Source organism: Poecilia formosa, unplaced genomic scaffold, assembly GCF_000485575.1.
Source record: "Poecilia formosa unplaced genomic scaffold, Poecilia_formosa-5.1.2 Scaffold242, whole genome shotgun sequence".
Taxonomy (NCBI): domain Eukaryota; kingdom Metazoa; phylum Chordata; class Actinopteri; order Cyprinodontiformes; family Poeciliidae; genus Poecilia; species Poecilia formosa.
The window spans coordinates 238,632-260,028 of NW_006800181.1; the positions used below are offsets into that span (position 1 = coordinate 238,632).

The following is a 21,397-nucleotide window of genomic DNA, read 5'->3' on the forward strand; positions in this document are numbered from 1 at the left end:
ATTTTGTAAAATAGATTTTTTGCTAATAAGCTCATTGCAAACAGTGGCTGAGTGGATCTTACCTGATTCTGTATGTAGGCGTGAACTCTCTCCAGCATCCCCTCACATGTGTACTCATAAGGCAAGTAGGGCTCAACCTGGAAACCGCAAGCAAACACATCCAACCGGAGGTTTATTTTCACGACGTTTTGCCAACATTAACATACACTTTTGTTTTGATTTTCATTGTTCACACTAATTGCCGCGAATTGCCTCCTCTTCTTGTTAATTTCAGCGGATGAATGTTTCCATTGTCAGGTTCTGCAAAGTCTAATCACAGTGTGTCACTGCGTTGAAATTCATTACGCTTTATTTGCATACCAATAGATCAGCCCATGCTGTGAAGTACAAGTTTTATAACTAACACACACTTTTGATTGGCCTAATTAGCTGTGTGCTTGAAAGACGATATATCACTGGTGTTCCTTTTTATGTCTAACTCACGCTGACGGACTGCCACAAAGCCGGATGAACGTAAAACAGCCAAAACTGGAAAATTATGTTGATTACGCTGGATCTTAGAGATGTTTTTAGGCCTGCATTATGGACGAAAATACTCGAGCACCATCCAAAAAAAAAAAAAAAAAGACAGACAAAGACACTATTGCTCAAAATGTTCCTCTGAAAGTGCAATAAAAATGTTCTAAGAGCCAAACGGGGAACCAATGAAATGGTCAGCTGATTGGTATAGAAAAATGATCAAAAATGTGTGAAAAGCAAGCAAGAAAAAAACCTTACAAAGACATAACAGACACAAAGAATGCAAGGAAAAACAATTGACAGAAAAAAAGATAAAAAGACGAAACAATAAAAAGTCAAAAGGATAAAATGAAAGAGAAGATAAAAAGAAAGGAACAAGAAAGAAAGAATGGGAAAAAGAAAGAAAGGAACGAAAAGGATTTATTGGAATATAAGAATCTGTCGGCCGGCCAGAGATTGCTTTGGCCTGCCTGACTGAGCATGAGCCTCTACATCTCACAGCGTGTGTGTGAGCTTACGTGCGCGTCTTCACGCTAATGGCTGTAATGTGTAGGTAAGGCCCTGTGTCAGCTGTGTGTGTGTGTGCACGGGGATATCATCTGAATGTGGGTGTGTTTGCTGAGGCGTTGTGCCTCCACTGAAGGGTGAAGTGGTCCATCAGCTCTTTCTCAGAGGAGATGGAGACAGCGCCGTCAGCTAGTGCTGCAGAACTCAAGCTTGTCTGACAACACAGACAAGATGGAGCAGTGGGATCATCCACACACCCACACACACACACGCACGCACACAGGCGTGCTACATCATAGATGTCACCTTTTGTTTAATTTCCATGCCGACTTGATCTAGTCTGCTGATTTTACAAAATGGTTAAAGGGGCATGCAGACAGCCGTCTTCCTGTTTCGCTTCATGCAGGATGGACTGGCTGGCTTGGACTGGTACTGATACGACTGTATGTCAGTGGAGAGAATGCATTATCGTGGGAAAAAAAAGACAATAAATGTGCCTATCTGTGTATTAAAATGGGTTCTGCAGAATTACTGGCTGCCGCACCAGAGTTCCACTACATGACAGAAAATGAGTTCAGGAGGTCTGGGAGAAAGCAGGACTGACTTCTCAGATGTTTTTAAGTTGTTTAAGCTGCTCAGAAAAACTTTGTTTGGGTGAAACTACCAAACCATCCACAAAGGAAGTGCAGGAAGTGGACTGAACTGAGCAGAACCAAGTGACAGACAAGTGGCGCAACGATAAAGTCCGAGAATAAAAGATGTAGTAACATCAGAAGAAAGTCATAACATTATGACTTTATTCTTGTACAATGTTATTCTCTTAGTATTTTATTAGTCCGTCATAATAACTAGAGATGTAAGAAGGAATCATGTGCTGACCGAAAGGGGACAATTTTCAGCCAGATTAATAATCGAACAGTTAGAAATTAAAAATCCAACGTTTTCTGATCAGTGAAAACATCAGACATAAGGGCTTACAGAAAACACAATATTTCATGTGTTTATGGGATGTCAGTGCAGGAAAACGGCTAATAATTATATTATTTGTGCCATTATTCCTGCGAACAGATGTCCTATTATCACCGTCTAATTTCATTAACACCGTTTGAAGCAGCAAGTGGTGTCTGTGAACGCCTCACGATCTCCAACCACCTCTGATAGGCTCACAGCAGGCAGGTCAGCACAACACTTACAGAAGGATTCATTAACACTGGAAACTGACAGAGCTGAGATAGCAACGGCATTTATAGATTCTGCAGAAACGTCAGGTGTAAGCGCGCCTACGTTTGGGCGTTGACCGCCTTAAATTCTGTCACGGATAAATATAAAAAGCAACAGAAGAATAAAAAGACAGTGATAGCAGTTTGTTTTGCGCTGATGTTGATCCATTATATTAGCAAAATAATCAAATCAGGAGTGGACCTGATCAAGTCTAAGTGTTTTCAATGAGGTTTTCATAACGTTTTATGTGTTTTTTCCCCCCCCAACTCTTGGCCTGGCTCAAAGCTCAAAGCAGGAAGCAACCAGTTTATTGATGCCGGACACAAACAAACAGGCAGAAGTTTCAGTGTAGCACTGGAACCTGCTGGGTGATCACATATTGATTGATTACAACAGTATAAAACAGCAAGTCTTTTATTAAGGTGATTCAGTTTGTAAGACATGTTTATTCACCGTTACTTAAAGTTCGTACCGGTTTTCAGTTTTAATGAGAGCTAAAAGCTTTTGAGAATCCCCCAAACTCCATTTCCATCTGCGTTCGTTTTCCCATTTCTTTCTATTTTTGTTCTCATCCTCTCCGCTTGTGTTTGTGCTTTCTAGAAAGATTTAATCTACCCAGCTGACTCCTTAATTAACCTTTCTGCTGCTCCTGGCAGTCGCTGGCATTCTCTTATTCTCTATCAGCTCTGCATTTCTCGCACTCTGTAATAGCCATCTGCTTCCTACACGCAGAAATAACTAAGGCTCTGGAGAACCCCAGGGTTGTAGAGCTTGGCTGCTGTTGTGTCAAAGTTTAGGAACCGTTAAACAAAGTTTAAAGGAGGCAGATAAGGCCTTGTGCTTTATTTACAGACTTTCAAGAGAGAGAGAGAAAAAAAATGCAGCGATTTTTATATTACTTTGACCATCACAGAGTAAAAATGTGCTATTGCGTTATTAGCTGGGCAACAATTTATTTTACAGTTATATAATAGGATGTTTGTCAGACAGACATTTCTATTAAATATCAGAGCTGAGTGTGAAGATGAAAGCAGTCATGTTCAGACGTTTAAAAAACGTTTCTGAGCCTCAGAGATGGAAAGGGATTTAAAAGTTGTTTAATATTTTTTCTTTCTCGTCTTTGGCGAGTCTGACAGTACCTTAGTCCTCATGATTTCCTTGACAGCAGAATCGAACTCGAGGGAGTTGTTGTAGTCGACTGTCATGACGTACGGCCTGCCTATGTACTCCTCTGCATACGGGTGCTGGGAGAAAACCTTCAGGAAATGCAGACGCAGGGTGTTAAACGTTTTAATTTACCTTATCTGCCACTTGTGATCACGAGAAAAGCTGTAAATGCATTGAAAAAACAACATTTTGCAAAAAAAAAAATACACAGAGCATATTTGAAGTTCTCACAGCTGACTCATAAAATACAAATTGCAAGCAGGTATTTGAAATAATCTGATGAAAAACGAAGGATTTTAAATCATGGCCCTGGAAAGTCCTAACTTCTGTCTGAAAGGAAGAGCAAAGCCTAATGAGGTTACCTCTCTAGATGTAGGTTTTCCTCTGAAGAACTCGTGATTCAGTGAACTGTGGGGTGGCTGGAACTTTGGCTGCAGGAAAATGCAACCATTGGCTATTGCTTCAAGAGGGGCGGGACCTTCGTACGGAAACCCAAAACCAATGAAGAGCTGGAAAAAAAACAACATTAATATGCTTGTAACCCAAGAATAAACAACTGCATCTATTTCTAAGGTTTGTGAATTAATAGAAAGGTTGTGACGGGTGAGAATTTGTCAAATCAGAGCTGCTCCAGTTGCTTGCCTTGGCCTTACGGAGAAGCTGCTGCAGCTCGTGTTGGGGCAGCAGACCGTGGTTCTTCACAAAGGCCGGGACCTCCGGTGGTCTCTGGGTCTCGTAGTACACCGTCCCATGGACCTCCATGTACTTATGAAGGATTTCCAGGAAACTGTCTTTGCCCTGCTGGATAAAAAGACAGGAAACAAAGACGGGAGATATCATGGATTAGACATGAAGGCAGGAGGCTGGATGAAAAAGAAAAAGAACCCACCTCTGAGGACAGTATGATTAAAGAGTTTGAGAGCAAGTAAACTGTGCCGAGTCTGTTTTCTTTTATCTTTGTGCAAGCTGTCTCCGTGTGTCAGCTTCTGTCTGGATATGTCAGCTTCCCTCCACATCTAACACTATATTTACTCTCTAGATGCATCTTAAAGAAGACGCTACTGTGATGTGGAGGCAACTCGTGTTCACATGACCATATTTACAGATCCAGCAGAGAGAGAAAAACCCAGATTTCTCCGCCTCTGAGGTGGAACAAATTAAGAGCAGCTTTCTCTTTTTTCGAGTGACACAGACACATACCTGCTTTCAGTAAAAGCTTTCACCTGGTTAGGACTCAATTTCTTTCATGGGATTTCTATTTGTGTAATTGGACTTGCTTACAGTGTGATTTAAGTGCAGTAAGTAGATAAGCATCAGACGTCTTGTTTAAAATCTTCTCATGGACTTCTAACAGTTAAACTGAGAAAACGGCCAATTCACAATAAATGAATATATCTAGACGTTTATGCATGAATCCAAACATTTTTTTTTTTGTATATCAATACGACAACAACCCTTTGGTGTCATGAATCAGTGTTTTAGATTTCTTTTGCGTCTGTTTATTACACTTAAACGTTTAAGATCATAAAACTCATTTCATTGATAAAAGCTGGCAAAGTATTTCAACAACTGTGCCGCTGAATTGTGTTAAAAACAATTATCTTTTACATTTTTTTTAATCATTTTTTTTATTTTTCCAAAATTGTCAGTCCGAGATTTTGGTACTGCAGTAAAAGATTCATTTATTTTAAACATGTCCTATCAGAGTTCATTTCAATAACTAGGGTTTTTAACGAAGCATGACATAGGGTGCGTTCACACTGCAGCCTGAAGTGACCCAATTCCGATTTTTTTGACATAATACGACCTGTATCCGATCTTTTCATGGCAGTGTGAACAGCACAGGTCGGATTCTTTTTCGAATGTGACCCATATCCGATACGTATCGGATTCAAATGCGACCTAACGTCCAGGTCGCATTCATCCGAACTGAACGTCACTGATTCTCAACAAATCTCAAATCTGCGTCCTGATAAGCGCAAGTGGGAAGAAAAACAACAACCATGACGGATTATATGAGGATTACGTTGTTAATATGCTGCTCCGGCTGGACAACAACTTCAAATATGTAAGCAAAGCTCCACCGTTAGCCTCCATGTTTACTTCCGCAAACACTGAGCACTTCTTCTTTTTATGGCAGTTGGCAGAACACTGAGAATGCTGACGCTATTACGCCCTCTAGTGCGCATGCGGGACACTTTCAGGTCGTTTGCCCATTTACACTGCAGAACGCATACAGGTCGCATTTACTGGCAGTGTGAACGGCCCCGGTAAAAAAAATCGGAATTGCCAAAAAATCTGAACTGAGTCACTTCAGGCTGCAGTGTTAACGCACCATAGATTGCAGAAATCCTCGGATTAAGAGTTAGGATCTGATATTTTTTTCATGTTCTGCTCACCACCAGTTGTGTACACATCCTTACTTATCAGTCCAAAGAAACAAATTCATCATGTTCTGTGTCTGAACACCAGAACGGCACACTTTAAAGGCATCAATTAAATACAGAACCTACAACAACCAGCAACAGTCAGTTAACAACCAAAACGTAACCATGAAAACGGAGTGCAACCCAGACCATTAAATTGATCTGCCAGCTGGTATTAAGCAGCTTACTATATCCCTCTGTTGTGTGGCGCTCCCCCTCCTCTCCTCTGCAGCGAAGTAACTAGAGGCTGTAGTGATCAATAGTTTCCTCTGTGAGGATTTTCCCAGCCAATTAGGAGATTTGCTCAAGCGCTAAGTGCTGCAGACAATAGCAATGAACTTGGTAGTGAAACAGAGGCATGTAAAGGTGCAGATTTCTTAACTTCACGTAGCATTTCTCTCCCTAAGTGTGTGCATGTGAGTGAGCATGAATCAGGAAAGGGACGAATACAGAGCAAGTCCAAATAGACAGGTGTTTGTCCCTCATGTTTTAAATCTATTTCCTTAAGATGGAGCTTCAGGAAGAAGCTTGAAGGACTTTGACCTGTTTAGTTCAGATAGCAGGGCATGTTAAGGTGGAAAAATGGAAACTTGATGCTTAACAGATCACCAGAAGACACACGTCTCATCTGAGTAAAGTCACCTGACCTGACATGCATCTGTTTTTGACAGTGCAAGTGGAAAACCTACGCATGCACAGGAAGAAATGGAAAATAAAACAAACTTAACCTCAACACTCTTTTTATTCAAGGCAATAATGCTTGCCTTGAATAAATGCTTGCACAATCATTGTGCAGCGTAAAAAAAAGATACATTCTGTAGTTTTTGAAAATGTGATTTATCTCATCTCAGTACAATGATGATGATGATCAACAAACTTGCACTTCCTTTGAAAAACTGGTTTTATCATCAGTCGCTTTCTGTCAGACAATAAAAAGCTTAGAATTTTAAATAATACCAAATATTACTGTGACTGAATAATCCAGTTAATTTCACAGCTAAGTATTTCCAACTCCCTTTTGCTCAGCATTAATATTTTATAGTCAGTTATTTTCAGTAGTGCAGGACAGAGGGACGGTATGACAGAAATGGAGTAACAGGTGAGAAATATATTTGTAGTCACACAGTTCGGCAGATTAAACCATATTTTGAACAAATATTTTCTGTTTAATTACCTATAATTACCTGTGCTTGACATTTAAGTTCTTTGCAATAGTACTCACAACAGTATTAACAACAACAACGTTTTTTGTTGGGACTTCATATAGTAAACCAATAAATATTTGTGCATAATTAGGAGCTAGAACCAAAATCAAATATAGTTTTCAAAGTTTTGTTTCTTTACAAAAATCTAAAAGGTGTTCAGGATGACAACTTTGATTTCATAAATATAGGCTACATAGTGTTGATAAATTATATATAGCTTTACAAAAAAAAACAAAAGAAACACTTGACTTACCTGAAGCTAATCAGCATCCAGTCAGGTTCCACAGCAGATGACAGAACAAAACAGAAGAAAAGAAATTCAGAAAACATTTGCAGCTAACAAAAAGGATGGAGCTAAAAATAATGAAACAAATGCTTTCGTCGACACACTCACAGGTAAAGCATTGCACATTTTCAGGACCTTATGATCTTTTATACGAACAGATATGTTGGACTCACAGTGGACTGACTGACAGGAGGCAGTAAACAATGTCTTCATAATTATTTTAAGAATGAAGGCGCCGCAGTGCTCCGTCTACTTAATGTGGATGAGGAAGCAGGCGGCTTCTAGAGGAAAATCGTCTGCAAATTAAAGATGCACACTTGAGCATATAAAAGCCCCATGAAGCCGAACTGTAATGACACTAACAGTGGGATGTGTAAAACGCTGTCAACGTTTTCTTGTCATAACACAGCAGGAGGCAAGTTGCAGTACTGCATACTAGTACTTAATAAATGTATTATTTGTGGAAAAAATAATCCATTAAAACAACCTTCTCATTTACTGTGTAGTACAAACAGTGGGTATTTCCTACTATATAATGTACGTCTTGAAAAGATGAGCTATTTAAAGTCAAACTATTGAACTTCAGAACAAAGTTACTGCTTTGGCCTGTAAGCTCATTCAGAAGATGTTTTCCATCTCAACTCCTCTTCTGGTTAAATAAATGCTACAAAAATATTTAATTTGTTTCAAAAGTTCCTCCAGCTGTGGAGGAAAAGGGAAAACCTGCAGTCATTTCAGGTAATGAACCATTTACTTCTTTAAATGGAAATCCCTGTATGCCACAATCTGTGCTGTAATTGCATCTTTTTCTTTTTTTTACTCGTTTTTAGATAAACACATTTATGATCCACATCCATTTGACAGCCAGAGGTGACCCTGTTTAGATGCTTGTTGGCACAAATGTTGAACTGATAAAACACATGCCAACAACTCCATGCATTTAAGAATCTGGTGAAGAAAACATTAAGACAAAATCAACATTAAAGTTTGGAAGCGGCAACATCATGGTGAAGCTCCACCAGATGAACCAAGACATTATTGATAAAAATCTGCTGCAGACTTCCAGGATAATAATAATAATTATGAAATGAGAATGCATGTATTGGCAAGACAACAATTTTACACAAACAGCAAATAAAAGTCTCAAGAACATAAAGCTGCTTATAAGGTCTGAATCCTGCATGAAAAAGTAAAACTTGAAAGAGTTCACAGAATGGAGTAGAAGAATTTAGAAGTTTCTCCAAAGAGTCTTGAAGCTTCCATCACCAGCAAAGGATTTTGTACAAAGTAATGCATACATTTTAAAGAAGCAGTTTTCAAAAACCTTAACGGGGCGATGAATGCTAAAGCACCGTTCTTTACTTGCCTGTATATCAGGTTATGTCACCAGTTCAGCAGAGATGCTAAAATATGGATTGTTAAGAATCATGGAGGTTGTGAACAAATTTAACCCTTTCATGCATGAATTATGATCCTTTGTATCAGGATTTTTTTCCCCATTTTTTTTTGCCTTTCTTAAGGCATAAAAAAAGGTAGGAAAAAAAATTTGAAAAAATTGTAATTCTCTCCAAATACAAAGTTGATATGTGAAAAATACATCAGTAGTATTGTTTTTTAGGGGTTATCTGATGTCACAATATTTTTTTTTTTATCTGCAAGAGTCGTCTACAGTAGAAGGAGGGACTGGGTCGGTCGGCATGCTTTTTTGTCTGTCAGCCATATTGGATTTAACAAAATAATTTCTTGTATTTGCAGCTGATGGCCAGTAGCTGATGGTGTATTTTATGGTGCGTTAGCGTCCACTTCAGTGGTCTGTGTGCATTCATGACATAAAAATCCACAAGAAGCACAAGAAAATGGCTTTTAGCCATAGCCGTCCACTGTAGTGACCACTATGCATGAAAGGGTTAATTTTTTTAATCCAATAATTATCTTACCTCTAGGATGATTATATAATCAAATTAATTTAATTATTGATAAATGCCAACTGATGAAACCACCAGCGTCTAACCCATCCGATGACACCATGCATGATGCCTGATTATAAATCATTTTAATCAAAGGATATTAGATGACTGTGCAGAATATAAATGGCAATCACAAGCAAAGGGTAAATAGACCTTGCTGAAGCAAAAAAACAAAAACAAGCGTCATCTGTGTACATCATTATTTTGTGCTTAGTACCTTCCACATGCTGGCTTCTTTCCCATAGACCACAGCCATGTTGTTGACTTTGTTCTGCTGGATGCTCCTCTTCTCCGTCTCGTTCAGCTCCTCCGAAACGAAGCCCATGAAGGAGTTGTCTGGTGTGTGGGCTGAATGTGTGCGAGTGGATGTGTGAAGTTAGTGAAAGTAGCGGAATGGTGAGAAAAGTGAAAAGAATGCAGGAACAGATAAAAAAAAAAAAAGACAGCGAGGAAAAAAGCTTTATTTAAAGAGAGAGAGAGAAGAAGACGGATGCAAGGAAAATTCACTCCATCCTTTTGCACTTTGGCTCGTTGGTTCAGTGACTGTGAGTGTCGCCCAAGTATTATAAATTGTGACTGTCACACGGCCAGCTGTGGTTTTGGGCATGGCAAAGTCTAACACAGGGACTTGCATACTAAAATATACATGCTAAGCACATTTATGTGTTTTGCTCAGTGAGTTCAAGCAATTTGACATGATAAAAACAAACTGCACATATAATCCTCTGCTACCGACTTCTTTTCTTTAAGCCAAGTGCTTATTATTCCCCCTTTTTTTGCAGAGCGCATTTTCAAGTATTGAAGAACTGTAATAAAAGCAGCGCCGCCACACTCTAAGTATGAAGGTTGAGTCACTCATTATAGCTTTGGCCGGCGTGGAGCGTGGGTGTCTACAATATGCTGTATATTGTCGATATAATGATCCTGCAGCTGAGCGCCAGCGATACAAGGCTGCTGACAGCTGAATGTGAAAGCACGAGACGGTTAAGTAGTCAATGTCTCAGCCGGGAAGTGAGGAGACAGACGGCTCTGAGGGAGGATCAGACCTATTGTGCAGCTCATGAGAGGGGAAAAGAAAGAGACGAGAACAGGTACAGCTTAAAGGGACGCTGTGCTGAAAATAGAAATGTGAAGCACATTCTCCAAAATGAAAGTGAACAACCAGCAAAACCTGTCAAAAGAAGTGAAAAGACTAGTTTGAAGTCATTTCAGGTTGCTAGAAAGACATTTTCTGACGGTTGTGTGCGAACACCTACGGGTGTTTAATGCCACAAAGAGCAAATTCCTAATGTGAGACAATATTTTAATGATGTGCAGTAATCAGCTCTTTAAAAAGGGAAAGATTTGAAAGTGAGGCAAAGCAAGGCGTTTTATTTTCACCAACAGGGCAATTCAAAGTCCTTTAAATGAATATAATACGACAAACACACAAAAACATTACGCTGCAAAATTAAAGAAAACAAAGGCAGTGTTAAAACAGACTCCATTTTATGATGTTCTAGTTGTTATTAATCAAAGCCTCGATTTAAACAAACTCAGTGTTTCAGCCGTTTCGCAGTTTTCTGGAACTTTGTTCCACATTAGAGCTGCATCGGAACATGGTTCTTGAATGCAGAGCAGAACTGAACCAGAAGACCTGAGAGGTCAGCAAGGTTGATGCGACGATGACAGAGCTTTAAAGTATTTTGGTGGTAAGCCATTCAGTGATTCATAAACTAACTAAAGTATATTCTCTCAGCTACGTCTGGGAAATAACGCCCGATAAGAGGAACGAGTTTACTATTGGAATCTGATTGGATGCTATGGCAGCCAAAGCTTTCTTAAAGAAAGCCGTGGTAAGATACTGAGACAACAGGAAAGTAAAAAAGTGATTAAAACTTAGGAAAGACAGGATAATCTTACGGAACATGGTCATGTACTGCCGGGCGTTCAGGTTCCAGTAGCCCCAGTTGGTCCGATAGCCATGCAGAGTCGCATACTCTTCATGGTTGTAGGCTGGCTCTGTCCCAAATGTGTCAATAACTCTGATGTGGCATCTGTGGAGGAACAGTTTGAGTTTAGCTGCCAAGCTTCAAAGCATTTTATTGGGATTTTATGGGAGACCAGAAAATATTTAAAAATAGTGCAACAAGCATTTGTAGTGAAAGTGAAATTTGCAGCCCCTGTGCAGGATTCATCTGGGTAAAGTGGGTCTTTACACTGACTACAGCCACACAAATGTTTTGACTGAATTTTGTTTGTCAATCCTCTGAAGCTGTGGTTTTTCCTGTCGCTAGAGCAGCTTTTCCTAACATGTCTTCTTAAACAGCAAATCTTGGGCGTAAATTGCAAGAAAAGTGTTTGAAATAGTTTACTCTGTTTGTGATGAATCTAAATGAGTGGGAAAAAAATAGACATTTTCACATCTTGAGCTGTAATGTTCAAGCTTAAGATATCTCAAGCTTGAACTGCTGCTTGGTTCCTTCTCCTTTTTTCATTATCTAGCAGAATCACTAATTTTTTAATCACTTGATTAACAGAACCACTTTTATTTCATTAAAATATAAAATAAAAGCACTAGTCATTTATTTGTGATTTAGAAAGAAAGCGGCTTCTCAAAGTGAGAACATCTTCTGGAACAAAGCCTTTCAGACAGAGACAGAAGTAGAGATTTTTCAGAGAAAGTCACACAAAGCATATGATTATAAGAACTGTATACAAAAAAAGCATTAAACAAAGGCTGGTGATTTGAATGGAACAGTCTTATTACAAATTCCCACAAAAGTCATAAAACTGAATAATATTCTTTACTCAGAAGAATCAAACGATCCTCACGTCTGAGTTTCGTGTTATTTGCTGCGTTGATGAAGGAACTCCACAGAAATGCCTTCAGATTTAGTTTTGAGGGCCACAGAAAGTCGGCAATGAATTATTAATAACGAGTGTTAGTTTCATTTGTATCTACCCTGTTTTTATCCCCTGCCCTGTCACTTTCCACCCGCTCTGCAATGGTTTTCGTTTAGGATAAGCCATCCCCAAAGGACAGAAAATAGTTGGGGGAGAGGAGGGATAAGCAGAGGAGTAGCTGAGCTCAATATCTATTTGAAGATCAGAGTAAAGGGCTAATCTGGGCTAAACGGCTGCTCAGAGGTTCTCCAGGGTGAGGGAATCATGGCAGGGTGGCATGTTGTTATGTGATGCAATGTGCAGTAGGAGCACAGAATGAAGCATTACTTGATGTATTAAGAAAGTCAGAAGTAAACAAACACTCTTCACACTTTTTCCTTATTGTTATGCAAAGCATGGATGCACTCAGCGCGGTTATCTAAATTAAATCACAGCTCGTTCCTCTGATGAGGAAACACTCTGAAACTTGTGCTGTGCTATGGAGCTTGTTGTACATGAAGGCTTGAAAGGGAATATTCACAGTTGCTTCAACTTCCTTATATTTTAACAACCTTACAATTGTGCTCATGTGTTGCACATGCTTTGATGCTAACAGAACTGTTCTGTATGCTAAGTATCAGCTTGCATGTAAGCAGCGAACAAATGAAAGACAGCAACCATAAAGCCTTTATATAACACCTAAAACAGAACATGGGTGGTTTATTATCGATGTTTTTGTTCACTCTGGTGTTTCATTTTTGATCCAGGTGACTTTAATACATATCTCCACATTGAATATATTAAAAATAACCTTTGCTTGGATAATTGTTTTCATTAACATAACAGTACCATTTTTAAAAGGGATGCATTTGTTATCCTGCAGGCTAACATTAAACCATCTGTCACTTCCCTTCCCAAATACAATGATAATATTGGATACCAGATTTTCTTTTATGGCAGGCAAATAAAACTAGTAAAAGAAGTGTTACCCTACATGAGGTTTCTCCTCTGTTTTTGAATGTTCCTTTAAAGTTGTCCATATACTTTCCACTCTTTTCTACATTTTTGCCCCTATTCGTGACCTTAAAGACTTTAATAAATCATTAAATATCCAATAAATGTGTTATTAATGATACATCAAATAAGGGAAGTATTTTGCACTTGGATGTAGGATGGTTTTAAAACTGGTACCGAGTTGCTAGTGTGGTTTTAATAAGGCAATTTCTAAAGTCCATATTTTTTTGTAAACAATTTCCAGATTTTTCCAAAATTCCCAGTGATACATCAACTAGTACTGCCATAGGTATAACCTTTCATAGTCTGGCATAGTTTCACACTAGATGCAACAACTTTCAATATATCTAGTCAGATATTTTACATGTGTCGTATATATTGCAAAATGCACAATACTCTAAAAGAAGACAGTGTGTTATGAGGTCCGAAGCATTAAACACAAAGCTCTAACACACAATTAAACTCTCTGCAGACATTCATGCACAGCTCAGGTTTTTGTGACCAAAGTGACTTAATGGGGATAATAATGCCTCCTGCCAGAGGGTGGCATTAATCACATGGTAGAAAAATGAAACAATGAGAGAAAAATGACAATGAAGTTTGTGTTTTAAGAAATGCAACAAGAGGAGATCTGCTGTGTTTCCAGTGGGGATAATTTATCTCTTATTTGTCGATGGAGTGAGACTCAAGTTCTTGCTTGTAAGTCTTGTTCTCTCACTTTGTCCTAATAAATCTCACTTCTTTTACTTCAGTACCAAAGTGCAAGGTGTGCAAATGATTATTGCTAAGCAAAAGCCAAAGATTTTGACACCAAGAATTGATTTGGTGGTTTAAATTATAGCAAGGACACAGATTTGCTGTGGCATTGTTTTGCTGAGCTTCTGCAATGTCACAAGATTTATTTCTATCCAGCGTTGCATTAATTTTTCACCAACATCTTGGATTGATGACTGGAGAGTCCATCCAGTGAAAAAAGCCTTCGACTTAAAGTCCAGACAGATTCTCATCAGGGAAGGAAAAAGAATCAATTCATGGAATAACTTGGTCATTTGAGATTTCGCTGACCTAATTCTTTAAGATCAGAATGTTGCTGATCAACTGGACTTTGTTAAACTACAGCAACCCCAGATCATCGCACTCCCACCAGTAGACACCAGCCATCATTGGTGCATCAGTTCATGTCCCTGTCTTCTCACCCTGATGCGTCTATCGTTCTGAAATGTTTACGTGACAGTAGATTAGAATTAAGTTTTTTTTTTTTTTTTTACCAACCTCTTCTCCGGTTTTTAATACTGTGCAGGAGAGTTCTTAATCCAACTTTTGTAGTTCATGCAAACGCCTTAGATGTTTTCTCTCCTTGATGCATGCTAATAATGTTACAATCTTTCCATGACCACAGAATGTGTTTTTCCACATGGTTGTTTAAGAAATGAGAAGCTACTCATTGCATTAGTTGGGATAAAATAACTTGTTGCTAGATGAAAGATAATTGATCATGGAGTTAATGTCCAATTTGCTTAGTTAAATCCAGGTGGCGACATGCGTTTAATCACTGGTTTGTGATTTTTTACTGGTAAGAACTGATTCTTTACAATGATTTGACCAACCCTGTGTCATCTGAGAAAAAAGATGGTTCTTCAAAGTTTGAGCAGTCTAGCTTTAAATTTGTTTAACCACATTTTTACAACATTCACCCAACCCTTCCTCTTAACTTCGTCTAATTGTTGGAAATTTTTCCTCACATTTGAAACTTAGTGGAAACAAAAACAGAAAAAAGGAAGACAGAAAAAAATGCTATACTTTTTTTCAGTAATGTATAGATATGTAGTTTACATGGATATTCCTTTTCAAGAAAAAAAAAAACAACAAACACACATGAAGTAAAATAACACAAAACTGAGCTTGCATGAGCAGACGCAGCAGAAAATCTGTTTTCCAAACATCTATGTTACTGAAGACAGGATCTATTTGCATGTATGAAAGTTTGTTACTAACAATAAAAACTGATTATCCATCCAGATATATTTAAAGGCAAAACTGTATATTGCTATGACACCTAACATAAGGGACACTGCAGTGCGAATAGAATACACAGCTTTAGATGCACAGCTTTCTACAATATCGAACATTGTATTCATGTAGCTGGAATTTGCTTTCTGGCTTTTGCAGAAGATAAAAATAAAAGGATACACAATTTTTATGTCAAAGAAAATTTGTCAATATTTTTTTACAAAAAAATGCAGCTTTGCTGTTGGTGTTTGTGTGCAAAACCCTTCCCTCATTTATCATTTATCTACTGTTACTAGTGCAGGCAGTGTTGCTTTCCTTTAGTCTGGGAAGATGTTTTGTTGGTGTTTGGATGCAGACGTGCCCCCCAGATATCTCCTTCAACACAACGCTATCGCAGAAGTAAAGTCAACAAACGGGGAGAAGGTTTGGGGGGGGGGAGGAGTGGATCAATATGCTGCTCCAATTATCAGATAAGTGGGTTTGATTTAAAACAGACTCTTATCTGCTTTCGGCATCTCTGACAGCAGCCCACTTACACCAATACACCTTCGCCTCCACGCAAACAATCATATGAAGTCGAGCAAATAGGACGCACCGAACACAACAGGACCTTTCTCATTATTACCATGTTACACAGACCTAATAAATCAGAGTGGCTGTCAGTGCAAACATAAAACAAAGGTAATTAAAGAGAATTGAGAAGAAAGAGGTTGTAAAGCTTAGACCATGTGATTAATTAAACTCAGCCTATGAGAGACTCAACCAGAATAAACACGAGGGAAGAGAGGGGGCAAAGTAGGAATGTCATTGACCCAACTTCATCCTTAGGGTCCTTGTTACACAGGTAAATGCAGCAGTATGAGATAAGCAGAAATTATAGGACAGAAAACAACAAAAAAACAGTTTTCTCCAGTTATTAATTCTATTTTAGGAGAAATAGAATGAAGCTACTCTCAAATAAATATCAGAAATATGAATGTCAGTTCTGTAGGCATGACACCTACTACCTCTTTTTTGGTACGTTTAATTTTAGGCATTAAGGATGAGGTTATGAGTAGACCAGTTGGGATGCTGATGGGGTTATATAATAAAAATGGTTCCTCGGGCTGGTTGCTAGGTGATGGGCTGGGCTTCGCTGGAGTTGCTAGGTAACGGCGCAGTGCTTGTCGAATGTGACTCAACATTCAGGAGGGTTTTGAAGCTGTTCATTTTCCAGACACCAAAAAGCTTTAACTTACTGGCACAAAATGGCTGGGTGGGCGATTAAATTAGTTAAGGTATTTAAACTCACTCTGACAGATAAAGTCTATACCGGTGGATATCAAAAGTCTATAATTAGCTTCAGTAGCTAAAGCTTTCTCAAGCGCTTTGAATGTTTGATCATCTGCTAGCTTTCCACCACCGAGACTTTATTTACTTCTTACAAACTCACAGTGATATGATACATTTCTACTACAGGTAAGGGAGATATTACCAATTATAAAATGCATACTACTTCTTTAAGCGTAAAAATCTGTTAGAAGCCTTAACAGAAATACTTGCAGTAATAATAATGGAGTCTGCCTAGGTAGATGATATAACTGTACACCTCAGTGTTACTTTAAAAACTGACAAATTCTAAAGAGAAAGTGTGGGATAGAACAAAATACTTTACAAACACTATGAGTCACATCTTGTTAAAGACAGCCAGGATCAAGACCGCACTGTAACAACTGAGCAACAGAAAGGTGAACACGGCAAGCAATTAGGCGCTGATGTCTGCCGGTTTGTCTGCTGGCAATGTGTGTGTGAGAGAAAGATAAATCATGAGAACAAGATAAAGGCAGCAAAATGGGTTACATGCTGGGAAAATAACTTCCCAGTCCACCAGCAATACATTTCTCTTGCTCATAATTGGATTTTAAAAATATACGGACTGGCCCTTTAAGCATGTAACAGCAGCTTTCCATTCCCCAGTTACCTAAAATCTCTGCATCTCTGTTATCTTGGCTACTGTTTGTTATTTCAACAGAATATTTGCTTCTGTATTTTTAGCTGAATTCCTAGTTAAGTACAATACGCTGCCCCCTGTTTCAACTCTTTTGTTGCCTTCATTAACAAGGAGAAAAACAAAAAGCAAAAACAAAGACAATAATATCCAAACAGTCAAACCCTGTGATCACATCTAGAGGTAAAAGACAAACTGATTTATCAAGTCATGAAGCTTCGGACTGAGACCAACACTGGAGGAAGCTGGACTACAAAATCAGAATATAGTCTGACTCTCTCGTATTTGTTTCTGAGGCAACAACATGAAACAGCCCTGAAGCTCATGTGGGTTCATGTTGCAGTTCTCTCAGGGATGTGCAGCTGATTATTTTCCTTCAGTGCATTCTGGCAGTTTAAATCCTTTTTCCTTGGATATTAATTCATGTTTTCTTGCCTCTTCGTTGTGCCTGTCATGGCCTAGATTCCAAGTTGTTGAAACTCTATAGCAATGCCAAAAGCCATTAAGCACACTTTTTTGCACTACTACACACACACACACACGGAGAGAGAGAGACAGAGAGAGAGAGAGAGTCTAATTTGTGTTTTCCCTCATGAGGCACACGTTTTCTGTTTCCCTCCTGTTTCCACTTCATAAAGTGTTTAAGCACCTCTCTCCTGATCACAGTGAGCACAGAATGACAATCACACAGCAGCTAGCAGCTGCTAAGAATGAGGTCTGATAGGAATAAATGTTAAGGTTTGCATGTTATGTTGTGTGGAGCGATTATTGCATGTGGAATTGCATGTCAGCTGTCAGTATTTAAAAAGGCTTCTATCTTGCACTACATGTGGTATTGATTATAATTATTATTACCCTTGCTGTGCAATGTAATGGAGCATGACAGACAGTGCTGCACCAGTTCATATACACGTAGCCATGCTGTTCACCATATTTACATTTTTTTTTTGTTCCCAAATTTATTTTAACTGGATGGAACAGACTGTTTTCAACCCCCTTATTTCTTGTAATTCAGTAATCACTCCTTCCTTATGTACACATAATCCCCCTCTATGAGAAAATGTACAGCACTATGGCAACCACTGAGTCCTCTAATGAAACAAATTAGAGGAAATTCAGTGTCGCATGTTAGTGCAGTTGGTAGCAAGTAAGAAGCCATATGAAGCTCCTGGTTGAATCCTGGCCTGTATGGAGTTTGCATGTTCTCCCTGTGCAGGTGAGGGTTCTCTCAGGCTTCCTCCCACAGGCCAAAAAGTTTGAGCCATCTAAATTATGAGAGTGAATGTTGTTCATGCTGTGTCTCACTGACTTTGAACCTATAACAAGACATAAGGAGACACTTTCATGTCTGATTTAGTACCACATATGGAAGCGGCACAGATCTGATTTTTCTGGGAGAGGAGGATAAAAAGATTTAAATTCAGAATAAGGGTGCAGGAAAGTGTACATCGCATTCCTGTTCAGTCAGCGATGTATAAAAAGCCTGACGTACGGATTTTGACTTTGGTCGATACAAACTTTTTAAAATAACTGACACTGTCAGATGTGATAAGGTCACAATACATCTTCAATGTTTCAATCTTGTAAAAAAAGCATCAAACAATACCTGTGGAACAATACACACATAGGTAAGGTAGTGTTCTCAAAAACAAAATCTGTTCCTAGTCTTTCATTTTAAAATAAAACTCGCACTGCAGGTTGGACTACAGACATAGACTGTAACTAGCAGACAACTTAAACCACCAATAAAGTTACTTTGACCTTCAGGGTTCCTTGTAACGCAAATAGTAAATAAGATTGATGGACAAAATCCATCTAACACGTAAACAAGAGCCAATCACTCAAAATGAAGGAAATCGGAGCCAACTGATCAGTTCACCCCTCGTTTAGACAGACATGAAAAAGTCGGATATGGCTGGTACTGATGGTCAGACTGGGTTAAGATCAAAAACTTAGTTTATATTATGTCCCACACAAACTCATTTTTTTTCTAGTCAAGCTTATGACAAACTGTCACTAACTTGTGTTTCTTGAGTGACAGTCCCATGTGCTGCTTCATCTGTTGCAGGCCGTGGTAGTCAGTATAAATGAGGTCAAAGGGCAACGGACCAGTGAGTGGGCAGCTGCCTCTACCAGGAGGCACTCCAAGAAACCTGAAAGACATCCAAATGAAAGAAAAGATTAGAGGAGCAGAAAAGCCTCAAAGTACAATGAGGCAGGATAAGCTGGAAAGCCACAGAGCACAAAGATGGGACATTGGCCTGAAGCAAAACATCCATTATTCACTCATAAAAAAAAAACCTTTGTGCTTTCGTTTGGCCCAGACAAGGGAGGTGAACAATTTGTGCTTTCAGCAGAGACACCGATGGTTTTTGTTGCTGTGCTAAAACAAGTCTAAAGCTAAAAAAGAGAAGAATATGAACACATTCAGTGGTTGATGTGGAGTCAAAACCTTAAAAACACTTTGCAAAAATAATTAAAGCAATAGCAAGCCCATAAACTGTAATACTGGAACTCAATTATTTCATGGACACAGAACCTGGAAAAACACTTTTAAAATATAAATGTAATTTTAGAGAGAAAAAAAAGCTAAATTGTGTCTAAATGTGTCTGTATGACAGAAAATGGGAACCAATATGATGCTAATGATCTTATATTCTTAGCTCAAAAGGAAACCAGGGCATGCTACAAAGCATTTTAACAAGACAACATTCAACAGAAGAAACTCCATCAGTTGGGGTTATATTATAACCCCAACTGATGGAGTATTTTACTGTGAAAGTCTGAAAGGAAGAGTCACATCTGCAGGACAGCAACTAAGTGTTTTTATCGAGTTTTTTTTGTTGCAAACAAGTTTGACTGGAAAATTTAGGGAAACCTTTGAATTATGACGACTGCCTGTATAGTGTGTATATAGTATGACCTTGTTTGTTTAAATTTTTCAGCATGTACGAGTTGAAAACCATAACATTTACAAGTTCCTATTTGAATTGTTAGTTGCTACATTATGTAGCTGCAGTTGACGCACAATTGATAAACAATGCACAAAGACTAAAACCGGCACACTTTTTTCCTTCCAGGGTTCATGCACATTTTTTCTGGACAAATTCTTTGCTTCTCAATCAATGTTGGACAGGTGGATGGATAGATCAATAGATGAAGAGGTGAACACACAGCTGGATAACTTTAAATACTTAATTTAGCTCCTAACTTTCACACCGTCTAAGACCCCATGTGGTTTCCAAAAAGCAGGATTCAAAAGAGGAGAATATGCAAATGAATGCTCCACATACACTATGCACACCTATATATCTATACAAATTTAATCTGACATTGTTAAGAGCAATAAAATGTGAGCGAAATCTGTCCTACTGTAGCCTGTTTGTAGCCGTGGTGGATAATGATGCTGCTCTGGCACTGTTCAAAGTCCCGCTTGTTATGGTTTTAATGGAGAAAATATTCAAAAATCGTTCAGATTTTCTGACACAAGATGTCAGTTTAGTTTGCTCATGTACTCCCCTTTAGGCTTTAAAGATCTGATGAGGAAAACAGTCACGGTACCATCCTCCGTCTGTACATCTGCCTCTCCTGATCATCTCCTCTCTGGGCTGCACAGCGTTCATCCGCTGCAGATAAAGCAGGAGCTGCCATTCCTCCTCCTGCAAACGTACTTTCTTGGCCTCTCATCTGTAGTCTGGCTGCTTTTTTAGCATCTCTTCAGGGTTCTTTGTTGTGGACTCATAACTGCTAGCTTACTTTAATCAGTTCATTTGAGCACTGACAGAACTCAAACGCATAGCAGAAGGGACTGTTGTATCCCTACATCCCTGCAACGAGAGCATTGAATTCTCAAAATAACCCAAACTGCAGTTTGTCCCAAAAGAGTCGATAATTTTCACATTTGTAAGTCTTTTGATGTTTTTTGTTTTACCAGGTTTGCAGACTTAAGATTTTTATTTCAATTCTTTGTTGAAAAATAACTAAAGCTCTATCCAATGGGATGAAGAACATGGACATGTCGCTTGCCGTATACTGAACCTCTGTCAGATCTGAAGTCTTTTTCAGCCTTGAAGTTCAGCCTAGTAGTTTTTCTACCAGAATTATCCTGTGTTCACAACCATCCATGTTCCCTTCAGCTTCCCTGTCCCTGCATCTCCTAGCAGGATGCTGCCACCACCGGGAATAACAGTGGGATAATGTGTTGTTCCAACATTCATGGTCCA

The 21,397-nt window shown here is 38.8% G+C and overlaps 1 protein-coding gene across 2 annotated transcripts in view; it reads right to left on the bottom strand.

Moving 5' to 3' along the window:
- Positions 1–21,397, bottom strand: part of LOC103150098 (alpha-1,6-mannosylglycoprotein 6-beta-N-acetylglucosaminyltransferase B-like) — a 143,081-nt gene that overhangs the window by 4,386 nt on the left and 117,298 nt on the right. Inside the window, exons 9-16 of one of the 2 annotated variants that reach the window (XM_007569560.2) lie at positions 19,196–19,327; positions 11,201–11,334; positions 9,516–9,646; positions 7,299–7,304; positions 4,057–4,212; positions 3,777–3,923; positions 3,387–3,503; positions 63–137 (exon numbers count right to left, since the gene is read on the bottom strand). In XM_007569560.2, the coding sequence (XP_007569622.1) occupies positions 63–137; positions 3,387–3,503; positions 3,777–3,923; positions 4,057–4,212; positions 7,299–7,304; positions 9,516–9,646; positions 11,201–11,334; positions 19,196–19,327 (898 nt within the window). Of the gene's footprint in view, positions 1–62; positions 138–3,386; positions 3,504–3,776; positions 3,924–4,056; positions 4,216–7,298; positions 7,305–9,515; positions 9,647–11,200; positions 11,335–19,195; positions 19,328–21,397 lie in introns of both variants that reach the window. The other variant, XM_007569559.2, reaches the window with a different exon arrangement.